The sequence below is a fragment of the Pipistrellus kuhlii genome, unplaced genomic scaffold (assembly GCF_014108245.1).
Source record: "Pipistrellus kuhlii isolate mPipKuh1 unplaced genomic scaffold, mPipKuh1.p scaffold_m20_p_8, whole genome shotgun sequence".
Taxonomy (NCBI): Eukaryota; Metazoa; Chordata; class Mammalia; order Chiroptera; family Vespertilionidae; genus Pipistrellus; species Pipistrellus kuhlii.
The window spans coordinates 35,314,646-35,326,601 of NW_023425584.1; the positions used below are offsets into that span (position 1 = coordinate 35,314,646).

Genomic DNA, 11,956 nt, shown 5'->3' on the forward strand with positions numbered 1-11,956 from the left:
GTTGGAAGTTTACATGTGATAGGAATCTATGGAACCTTTTTTGTAGGATTTATGGAAGTAGAATGTTGAGTGCTCCCTCTCCTGGTTTTATCATATTGGTGAACTGACCTCCTATCCCAAACCCAAACGGGTGATGATGGCTGAGAAACCAATTTTGAAGAACCAAATAAGGTACCATGTCGTGATATTCGATTTCTGATTTGATGGTTACACATCAGTTCATAATGGTAAAAAAGCCTATCCATCATTAGAGTTCATTGCATCCCAAAATATAATGATATCTATGAAAAAATAGAAAATGTTTACAATAAAGTTGATTTTTATCTTTTTAAACAGCCTATTTTACTACAATTTAAAAGAGTAAGAGCAAGAGTAAATATGAGTATTGGTCTATGTTATTTTCTGGTGCTGCTTTTTTTCTTGCTGATGGTCTTTGCACTGCCTTAGGTTTCTTACAGGTAATTCCAAAGACACCCTCATGCTCAAACATGTGTAAGTCCAGCATAGAAAAAAGCCAGTTTCAACAGAATCACTTGTTATTGGGAAGAAGGAGATTTAAAAATTACTTTGAACTGAAAATTTTCAATACTCAGATTTATATGGGACTTAATCCTGGAGTTTTATTTTGTTTGGTTTGTTTTTCCAAAGACTTTAAGTTACTTCTTAAATGTAGTACCTGGAGGAAATATTTCCTTTCCACTTACTATGTATTTTTATTTTTAGGTGTCTTTTAAAAGTCTCTGAGGAATCTTAAATTTTACATTAGTTAGCCTAACTGCAGCATTAAGTGTGATTTTGATAATAAACATCTAAAATCTAGTTTCAAAAGAAACAAAAAGCAAGTTTCCTACTAGTAAAAAATGATTTTTTAAACCCCAGTAACAATAGAATTATAAAGCTTTTTGTTAAATTATTTCTATTTTTATTGGTTGGCATATAGCTGATTAAAAAAAATAAATAGGTTGGGCTTCTTTTTTTTTGCAAAAGTATACAAATATATTACAAATCTGAAGAAATTTGGAATTTTAAAGTTTGATTGATTTTTGAGAAATTATATCACAAATCAAGATGAAGCAAGTATGATAAAATGGACAGCAAGAAATTTTAGCTCTATGACATATTGTCATACACATTTGCAGTAAGGAGTCCACCTTTCAAATTTTCAGATTTTGCATCTTCTGAATTTTGCTTTACATAGGAACTGAAATATTACCATCTTTTTATATCAATATGCATTTTCTCTCTAGCTGATCAGAAGCTATGGCTTCACACACAACTTTTTAGTCTTTTATTCTTCAAACATTTTCTGATTCAACTTTATAGAACCCTTTTTATTTTATTTTTTAACCGAGATAACTGAAGATTGATTAGTGCATTTGAAGGTATTATTTTTATGGCAAGCTGCACTTGCAGGAATTGTCGGAGGCGTCCTTTCAGAGGATGTTTTTTGCACGCGCGCGTCCAGTGCAACTTTTCCAAGTTGGTGCACTTATAACGAAAGAGGAAACAACTGCTGGGGAAATCCTGTTCCAGGTTTTCAGGCAGCCATGTGATTGACACATGATATCACGGGAGGCGTGTCCTGGGGTGGAGGTGGAGGTGGAGGCGAGGCGCTGAAATTGTGGGGAGCTGGAGTGGGATTGCTCTGTGAGGCATGCCGTGGTGTGCGGAGCGATAGCGGCGGACAGAGCTCCCTGCCCCGATCAGGAGCAGCCACGGCCGCGGGAAACGTGCCTGAAAAGCAGTTTCCAGCCTTTGCGTTAGGTAAGAGCCGTTTTCTTCCGTTCCTTCGGTAGGCGTTTTAGCAAAAGATTAGGCGAGAGATGTCGGCTTTTGCAAGGAACTGAATGCTTCCTTGAACTCGCTTTCTATGCGGTTGCAATTCGAATTTCCAGGAGCCTTCCCACTGCTAAAACCCAGTGCTCTCAAAGTAAATGCTATCGCGGGGTGGGCGATGAGAGAAAAGAAAACCCGCAGGGTCCCTTTGATTCCCTCCCCCATCGGAGAAGTAAGCAGTTTAAAGTCCGAAGCGGTCCGGTGCGGCCCGCGGGGCGGTGTGTGCGGAGGGAGAGGGGCTGGCGCTCGGCGCGCGGACCCGGTGCGTGTTTGTTCAGGCATTGTCGGAGGAGCGATTGTTGAAAACCTGAATTTCCCGTCTCTGCGTATTGATTTCCAATGCGCAGAGGCGTCGCTTGAACGCTGCTTGAACTCTCGGGCGTTCCGAGGGGGCCGAAGCACTTGGGCAAAAAACGTGCAAAATCGCATGTTACTTCGGTTCTGGGCTGACACGCCGACCGCGCGCGCCGGCCTGTCCATCACGGGGCGCAGCCTCGGCCCGCACATGGCAGCGGGCGCCCGGAAAGAGGGACATTAACGTGATTTCTCTCCCCATCCCTCCGCCGCAGGCTCCTCGGCGGACGCGCAGGAGGCTCGGAGGACCGGGAGTGGACGCCGGCCCGGGAGGCTGACCTGCCGGGACGCCCCGTGGCGCGGACCCGGACGGTGCCGGGACCTCGCGGGCCGCACGACGCCCCGCCTTTCCCCAGGAGAGCCCCCCAACCTCGCTCCCTTCAGAGAGCGGGGAGCCAGACCCCCCACCCCGGGAGCGGAGCGGCGGCCTCGGCCTCGGCCTCGCGGGCGTGCGCTCCTGGGCCCCGTCGCAGACAGACGCCGGTTCGAGACCCGGCCCGGGCCGCGGGGGACGCCACAGTCCGGACGTGGAGCTCGCCCGGAGCGGTCCGCGCCAGGGAGCCCTCTGCTCGGGATTCGGAGCCTCGGACCCAGGGGATTGCGCGCCGGCTCCTGGGCGCGCTGCCCGCGGAGAGCCCGGCGGTGGATGCTGCTGAGCCGCGAGGGCCCAGGCGCGCGGTGAGCGCCGGGGCCGTGAGCGCCGCGGCCGGAAGGGGCCGCGGGCCATGCCCGCTCGCCCGCCCCGTCGCGCTTGATGCGGCGCCGGCCCGCCGCCTGCCCCGGGACTCGGGCCCCCGCCCCCGCCGCGGCCCAGGTGAGTGTGGGGGGCGGGCGGCAGGTGCGGGCAGGGCGTCCGTCCCGTTTCCTGAAGCGGCGGCGGCGGCGGCGCCATGGCCCGGGCGTCCTTTGGGGGAACCCTCCGCGTGAGAGGAGGAGGGTTGGAGGAGTCTGATGGGGTTTCCCCCCGGAGGGCTTGGGGCTTTTTGGTTCGTGCGGGCGCCGCGCCGTGAGCGCGCTCGTGTGTGTGCGCGTGTGTGTGTGCGCGCGCGCGTGCGGGGCGCAGAGCCCGGGTTCGCGTCCCCCGCGGGCAGAGCCCCCCGCGCCCCAGCCCCGCGCTCTGCCCGGTGGCGGCGCGCGGCGCGGCCCCTTTAAAGGGCAGCCCGCCCTCCGAGTCACGGACACCTCCGCCCCCGCCCCCGCCCGCCGGCGGGGAGAGAGCTTGTTTTCATTCATAACTTTTTCCCTTTCCTTCCTCCCGTCAACTATTTACTCAGCGCTCCGGGCCCGGAGCGCAGAGGGCGCGCTCCCCGCCGGCCGGGCGCTGTGGCGGCGCTGCGGTGCGGCCGGCCCCGCGCCTCCCTCCGGCTCCGGCCCCGGCCCCGGCCCCGCGCCTCCCTCCGGCTCCGGCCCCGGCCCCGGCCCCGCGCCTCCCTCCGGCTCCGGCTCCGGCCCCGCGCCTCCCTCCGGCCCCGGCCCCGGCCCCGCGCCTCCCTCCGGCTCCGGCTCCGGCCCCGGCCCCGCGCCCCCCTCCGGCTCCGGCCCCGGCTCCGGCCCCGCGCCCCCCTCTGGCCCCGGGCCCGGCGCCTCCCTCCCTCCCTCCGGCCCCGGCCCCGGCCCCGGCCCCGGCCCCGGCCCCGGCCCCGGCCCCGGCCCCGGCCCCGGCCCCGGCCCCGCGCCTCCCTCCCTCCGGGAGGCCGCCGGGCGCCCAGGTGCAGCGGCGCGGCGCTCGGTCCGCGGTCCGTGCCGCGCTCGGGCTCCGCGCGCCGCCCCGGCGGGGACGCAGGCGGGTTTCGGAGAACCACGGCGGCCCCCGTCTGTGAGGGCTGTCCGAGGAGGTACCGACCGGGATCGCGTGTTCGCGGGGCGAGCCAGGGAGCAGGGTGTGTGTGTGTGTGTGTGTGTGTGTGTGGTGGGGGTGGATGGGGACGGGACCTGTGTGTGTGTGTGTGTGTGTGTTGTGGGGGGTGGATGGGGATGGGACCTGTGTGTGTGTGTGTGTGTGTGTGTGTTATAGGGGGTGGATGGGGACGGGACCTGCTGCCCAGGCAGCGTGTGTGTGTGTGTGTGTGTGTGTGGTGTGTGTGTGTGTGTGTGTGTTGTGGGGGGTGGATGGGGACTGGACCTGTGTGTGTGTGTGTGTGTGTGTGTGTGTGTGTTGTGGGGGGTGGATGGGGACGGGACCTGTGTGTGTGTGTGTGTGTGTGTGTGTGTGTGTTGTGGGGGGTGGATGGGGACGGGACCTGTGTGTGTGTGTGTGTGTGTGTGTGTGTGTGTTGTGGGGGGTGGATGGGGATGGGACCTGTGTGTGTGTGTGTCTGTGTGTGTGTGTGTGTGTTATGGGGGGTGGATGGGGACGGGACCTGTGTGTGTGTGTGTGTGTGTGTGTGTTGTGGGGGGTGGATGGGGATGGGACCTGTGTGTGTGTGTGTCTGTGTGTGTGTGTGTGTGTTATGGGGGGTGGATGGGGACGGGACCTGTGTGTGTGTGTGTGTGTGTGTGTGTGTGTGTGTGTTGTGGGGGGTGGATGGGGACGGGACCTGTGTGTGTGTGTGTGTGTGTGTGTGTGTTGTGGGGGGTGGATGGGGACGGGACCTGTGTGTGTGTGTGTGTGTGTGTTATGGGAGGTGGATGGGGACAGGACCTGTGTGTGTGTGTTGTGGGGGGTGGATGGGGCCGGGACCTGTGTGTGTGTGTGTGTGTGTGTGTGTGTGATGGGGGTGGATGGGGACGGGACCTGTGTGTGTGTGTGTGTGTGTGTGTGTGTGTGTGTGTGTGTTGTGGGGGGTGGATGGGGACGGGACCTGTGTGTGTGTGTGTGTGTGTGTGTGTGTGTGTGTGTGGGGGTGGATGGGGACGGGACCTGTGTGTGTGTGTGTGTGTGTGTGTGTGTTGTGGGGGGTGGATGGGGACGGGACCTGTGTGTGTGTGTGTGTGTGTGTGTGTGTTGTGGGGGGTGGATGGGGACGGGACCTGTGTGTGTGTGTGTGTTATGGGGGTGGATGGGGACGGGACCTGCTGCCCAGGCACCTGGCTTCAAGCCCGGGCGGCTCGCTCACGTTCTGCTGGCCTTCCCAGCCTGCGGGGACCGGGTGGCCTCGGGCCGTGAACTCGGGGGTTTTCTACTCTCCCAATCCTCCTCCTTCTCCATCGTGTGTCCTCCTTAGTTCCCGGACACACTCCTTCCTTTCCAAGCCCGGGGTGAACAAGTGTGGGGACGGGGGATGTGCAGGGGCTGGTTGTTCCCAGTCTGGAAGGACCAGGGCTGGACCCAGCAGGTAGTGAGCGTGTGGGTCCCATGCGCAGGGGAGGAGGAATCGAGCAGCATCTTGGGAGGAGGGAAGGAGCCCCCAGAAATGAACATGCAAGATAGTCACTCTAGTTATTAGATGGAATGGACTTCTATTTGCCTTATTCCTTAAGCTGGTGGTGTTGTATTTTTATCTTGTCTTTTATTTTTATTTTATGTTTTGACTCAAAGTGCCAGTAGAGAAAAGGCATTTTTTCTTTTCATTCTTGAATTGAGTGGAATCTGGAGACTTTGGGAGGAATTTGTGTGAAAAATAATCTAGTTTGCCACTAATTGAAAACGGAAACGTTTTTATGTTTGGTCGTTTGTTTTATAAGGAATGCATTATAAATGAGTAGTCTTTTACTGCTGGTAAGGAAGCACAACTGCTCATTTTTATCAGGGTATTGCTGTACTTATTTTTATTACAAGCAGCACATTAATTCGGAGTTGGCAGTGCTTTTGAAAACCAGGCTGTCATGTAGATGCAGATTTTTAAATTAGAGGAAATACAGATAATTGAAATGCCCACCGCTTTAAAGGCCTAACATTTGTTTGTGCATGAAAAGTTATCTTGTTATATGAGTCTTTTCATGATTTCAAATGTGAATACGCTTCAACACAAATAGACTGTACATTGAGGGGTGTGTGTGCGTGCTCATGCTCACACACACACACACACACACACACACACACACACACTTTTGTAGCTATAAACACCAAGAACTGCTGACTTCGTCTGTATTCATTTTGCGTCTCGTACATCAATAAGGAGCTTGAAAGTCCTGGTTGCTACAGAAAACAACTTATTCTGAGACTCCATTTTAGTTTGGAATCTCTCTTTTTTTTTTAACGGATGAGGTATACCTTGACCAGTTTCTTCATCCTGAGTCAAATGCTTGTAACAGTAAACAAATGGCAAAAAAAAAAAAAAAAAAAAAAAAAAAAAAAAAAAAAAAAAAAAAAAAAAAAAAAAAAAAGCAACAGCATCAAAGCCATTTTGTGAAGTGGGTATTTTCCTTTATGGGGATGGACGGACACCGAGCTTCCTATTCCAATGCTTATGCTCAGTGTTCCCTATGAGAGCAGATTTTCATTACTTGTTAGTTTCACCCACAGGAAGGCATTGCTTCCTGATTCTGCTTTTTACAAGTGGAATAGCCTAATTTTTATGGCATGGGGTCTCTTGCTCCGAATTCTTCCTCCGTGATGTGGGCCTCTGGCCTCTCTCGGATTGGACCCCGGCCAGGACCCCAGCATCCCTGTAATCCACTGATGAAGGTGATCATTACCAGGTGCTTTAGGCAATTTGTGACTTGACAGGGTTGCTCCTCCCCCCTCCCCCCCCCCCATCCCCTTTCTAAAAGAAATACTTCCTGCCATTTATTTTCTCTGTCTTTTTCATGTCCGATTTCCTTTTAGGATTTCAGATGCATGCCAGGTTCCCGCTGATTGCCACCATTCAAGATCCCTACACATGGATCCCCCAAACCAGCATGGCAGCGGCAGTTCGTTGGTCCTGACCCAGCCGCCCGCCCTGGACAGCCGGCAGAGGCTGGACTATGACAGAGAGATCCCACCTGCTGCTATCCTGTCCCTGGACCAGATCAAAGCCATCCGAGGCAGCAACGAATACACGGAAGGGCCGTCCGTGGGGAGAAGACCCGCTCCCCGCACAGCCCCGAGACAAGACAAGCACGAGAGGACTCACGAGATCATACCGATTAATGTGAATAACAACTACGAGCATCGACCTGCGGGCCACCTGGGCCACGCGGGGCCGTCCCATCACCCCGCCCGGGGCCCCGTGCTGAGCCGGTCCACCAGCAGCGGGAGCGCGGCCAGCTCGGGGAGCGGCGGCAGCGCCTCTTCTGAGCAGGGGCTGCTGGGAAGGTCGCCGCCCGCCAGGCCCGTCCCTGCCCATCGGTCCGAGAGGGCCATTCGGACCCAGCCCAAGCAGCTGCCGGTGGCGGACGACTTGAAGGGCGCTCTGAAAGAAGACCCGGCCCGGCACCAGTTCATCTGCGAGCGGTGCGGCAAGTGCAAGTGCGGCGAGTGCACGGCCCCGCGGACCCTGCCGTCCTGCCTGGCCTGCGACCGGCAGTGCCTGTGCTCGGCGGAGAGCATGGTGGAGTACGGCACCTGCATGTGCCTGGTCAAGGGCATCTTCTACCACTGCTCCAACGACGACGAGGGCGACTCCTACTCGGACAGCCCGTGCTCCTGCTCCCAGTCGCACTGCTGCTCCCGGTACCTGTGCATGGGGGCCATGTCTCTGTTCCTGCCGTGCTTACTCTGCTACCCGCCTGCCAAGGGGTGCCTGAAGCTCTGCCGGGGGTGTTACGACTGGACCCACCGCCCGGGCTGCAGGTGTAAGAACTCCAACACCGTCTACTGTAAGCTGGAGAGCTGCCCCTCCCGGGCTCAGGGCAAGCCCTCATGACTTGGGAGGGGCGTGTTCGGACCTCCCCAACTAACTTTCCGAGCGGTGGCTGTTGAAAAACGATGCTATTGGATACTGATTTTTATTTTCTTGACGACTTACCCCGTTTCCTGCCCTCTCTCCTCCTGTTCCCAAGGCTTGACTGGTGGATGGTACCCTCTTATGGACAGTCAGTGAGAACGGACTGGGTCCCACTCAGGACAAGAGCTTCTGCCACACCCTCACCCCCCTCAGGAGGGTGTTGGGAGCCACGGGCTGGGGTTTTGTATAGCCTTTTTGTTCTGCAAGCAACCTTACAAAATTGCCCATGCAACACCCCCCTCCCCACCACCATCACCACACACATACACCCCTAGGGGACAGTGATGGAGAGCTGTTTTTGATTGGGGTTATTCCAGGAGCAGGGAAATTGGTGTTTAAAAAAGCAGCCCTTTACTTGCTTAAATAAGCTATGTATTCAGTCTGTCTCCAGTTAGTGCTATCTTCCTAGGCCTTGGACCCTTACATAGCCTGGGAAGATATATTTTTGTTATCACATAAACGTTTTCCTTTAACCACTGCCTCCTTGCCCCTCGAGAGTCCTCTCCCCTCAGTTTTGGCATTGTCTCATTGTAGCCATGCCATGGTTTTGTTTGTTTGGTGTTGTGTTTTTTTTTTTTTTGTATGTAATGTTAGGTTCACTCTGCAGTGTAAATCTTCACATTGGAGATATACTTGGTTGTATCTTGCTGATCTTCGTTCTGGCTTTCTTATTTGGGAAGGTCTCAGCTACCTTCCTTCCGCACCCCACACCTTTCACCACATTTCTCCTGTCGTTGAGGGCACTTGGGCCCCTGACGTTGATATTTATAGCTAATCCGTCTGCGGGTGTCAGAGAAGTATGCTGCCTCAAGTGATCTTGGCTCCTGACTGGTCGGTCCCTTTGCCTTGGTTAGTTAACAGCTGAGCAAGTCTAATCTCTTCTGTGTTTTCATTGCCTTAACCACAAATTGTGGTGCTTTTTTGTATATTTTATGTATAAATCACAAAGTTGAATTCTGACTATTTTTAAGACAAAAGTCTGTTAAACTTTTTTATTGTAAAGAATATTTATTATGCGAATCTATTATTTTATGATATTTATTGCAAAAGACTGTTGAAATGTACTCATGTCTGAATATAACAAAATATCAATACATAACGGAAAATAAGGTGATACGAAGAAAGTACATATGTTAACTATAATGCAGAAATATATTAATGACAAACTGTCTCTTGATTTCTTCATTTATTGGCCTGTACTGTGATGGTGATGTTAGTCATTTGCTTTGACTCTTCATGCACACTCATTTCTTTCCCTGAATATTCCGAATCTAGACACAGGTGACTTCAAACTTTGAACTAGATGTTTCCTGAGAAACGCACTAATCAAAATTTGTAATCCAAATTCTGTTTCAACAAATTCCCAAGTGAGTTGCTATGAAGTAAAAATGTAATTAGTATAAACAATCAGTTTTGTAAGCAAGAGGCTTTCGTGTAGGTCTTAGTGTCTTGGAATGGCCCATATCTAGAAGTGATAGAAAGCCTGTTTCTGTGCTGCTCCATCAAGCTGCTAGACCTTTCGTGACATTGGATAATCAAGGGATATCTCTGATCTCTGAAAGCACATGTATATCTGTGTTTTGGAGGCTCCTTCAGAATCCAGTATCTCAAAATGTGAACTAACTTCCTCTGGTGCTCACGTTATGCAATGTTATCACTGGCCCCCTAATAACAGTATTTCATTGAGACTGGGATGCCTTAATGAATGAAGTGTAAATACAGGCTCCCTCAAGACAACTGTGCAACCCTTTTCTGTTCTTCAGACCCTTAGTGTAATGAGCTGGTGTGAGGACTGTCTGCAGAGATAGTAACCAGACAAGAAGCTGTAGTTGCTATTGAAAGAAATGTATAACGTTTATGAGCACGAGGTATGCTGGGGAGTTTTAACTTCTGGCTCTCTGCGGAATGCATTAAGATTGCAGCACAGAACTGCCGGCTGCTGCTCAGCGCTGTGTGTCCTCTGCCTGCGTGTCAGGCCCACGTTCAGAAGCAGCAACAGGACAGAGGTGTGGGTGAATGCAGGCTTGTCAGGTGGCAAAGCAAAAACACTTAGATTCAAAACTTCCTCCTTTACGATGGTTTAAACCTGGAAGGAAAAAAAAAACATTGGGGTGTGTCCTCATAAATGCTTTTGAACCTGATTCTGAGCGTCATTTAAAGTGCAAGGGCCCTGACAGCATTGGCAGAGCTGACATCCCTTCAGGATCGCTAGCTGCCCTGTGCTGGTCCTGCTCCCTGGAAGCGGACATGCCAGGTAGACGAGCTGACCTCTGTTCCTCAGTCCTGTTCCTCCTCCTTCTCCTCCTCTGCAGCCCGGCAGTGTGGACCTTTTTGTGAAGTAGATTCTCTCCAGCCTGATTGCTGACTGCCAGTTCTTTTTCAAGGGAGTTTTATTCAGAGAATTTATTTGTGAGTAAAACCAATCCAGGATTCCTGTAATTGAGTAGTTTTCTGCCAACCGAGTTTATAAAATGTAACCTAGCAGAAAAATGAAATGCAAGGGGGGGGGGGGGGGGGAAGATAATGCTGCTTTTTGTGAAGGCTTAAGGTGAATCCTTAAGTTATAGTCCGTTGTAATTATTTTGTGGTGTTCAAAATCCAAACCCTAGACCATTCCAGTTAAGACTAAAAAAGAAAAAAACAAAACAAAACTGGTTATTAAAGTGAAAGGAAGCAAGTCAGAAACTAATCGTATGTCTACCCTAAAATCGATATTGGAAGCAACTCAGGATTCATTTCTGGAAGATTGATTTAGTTTTTGAAATTGTTTCCTTTTCCTAAATCTTTTCTTACTAGAGCGTTTCTTAATATTTCATGGCCATTTTTAAGCATAGCTGTTTAGCAAAAAAAAAAAAACCAAAAACCACCACCACCACCAACAAAAACAATCCCTGTTGAAACACTGAAATACTGAAACAAAAAAGTGTCTGGACAGTTCTAAAATTCCACACCATATAGGTTTTTTTTTAATTGCAAGAAAGAATTTGGAATCTTTGAATATCTTGAAAACAAAACATTAAGTCCTTTTGGCTAGCTGACAGAGGACTTTTTCCCCATTATTTCACTGATTAGATATAACTCAAATAATCATGTACTTAATGGACAAATTGTTGATTCTTCTAATATCTGCTCAGACTACTCTCAAGCCATGCTGCTACATTTGTTGAACACCTATCCAGTGCATTATTCTATGTGCAGAAGGATGCCAGAACTAAAACTAGATCTCAGAGTCTGTCTTGCTTAATGTTTCTCAACTAAATATGAAAACAAATAGGTCACCAGTTAAAAAATGAACAATTTCAGAAGGCTTTGTCATAGCTCAGAAGCATCTCCAGAGGAGGAGCTTGGTATTCAGGTTGTGGTTTTTTTTTTTTTTAAATACTTGCCCAAGGATAGTTTTCCATTGCTTTTATTTATTTCATTTTATTTTTATTTATTTTAAAAAATATATTTTATTGATTTTTTTATAGAGAAGGAAGATTTTTTATAGGAAGGGAGAGGAATAGAGAGCTAGGAACATCGATTAGCTGCCTCCTGCACACCCCCCATAGGGGATGTGCCCACAACCAAGATACATACCCTTGACTGGAATCGAACCTGGGACCCTTCAGTCCGCAGGCTGACACTATCCACTGAGCCAAACCAGTTTTGGCTCCATTGCTTTTAGATAGAGTGGAATGGAGGAGGGGGCGAGAGAGAGATGTCAGTATGGGAGAGACACACTAATTGGTTGCCTCCCCTATGTGTCAGAAGCAGTGCCAGGTAATGAACCTGCAGCTCAGGTACATGCCCTTGACCAGGAATTGAACCCGAGACTCTTCGGTGCAAGGGCCAACACTGTAACCACTGAGAAGCACAGGCCGGGGCATGGTATTCTGGTTTTTAAAAATACTTCTTGGATGATTTTATCAGGCAGTTTTGAACTGTTTTCTTAGCTTGATATCTTCAGTCTGGGG

The 11,956-nt window shown here is 50.9% G+C and overlaps 1 protein-coding gene across 4 annotated transcripts; it reads left to right on the forward strand.

Moving 5' to 3' along the window:
- The first annotated feature begins 1,589 nt into the window (after positions 1-1,589).
- SPRY1 (sprouty RTK signaling antagonist 1) lies at positions 1,590-9,160 on the forward strand. 4 transcript variants are annotated; one of them, XM_036424039.2, is made up of 3 exons: positions 1,590-1,764; positions 2,406-3,004; positions 6,899-9,160. In XM_036424039.2, exon 3 carries the CDS (start codon positions 6,954-6,956, stop codon positions 7,917-7,919), a length of 966 nt encoding a protein of 321 aa, XP_036279932.1. In that variant the 5' UTR covers positions 1,590-1,764; positions 2,406-3,004; positions 6,899-6,953; the 3' UTR covers positions 7,920-9,160. The 4 variants fall into 4 exon arrangements, with proteins under 4 accessions (XP_036279932.1, XP_036279933.1, XP_036279930.1 ...); XM_036424040.2 differs by lacking the exons at positions 1,590-1,764; positions 2,406-3,004 and adding an exon at positions 3,904-4,025; XM_036424037.2 differs by lacking the exons at positions 1,590-1,764; positions 2,406-3,004 and adding an exon at positions 6,468-6,771.
- The last annotated feature ends 2,796 nt before the right edge of the window (positions 9,161-11,956 follow it).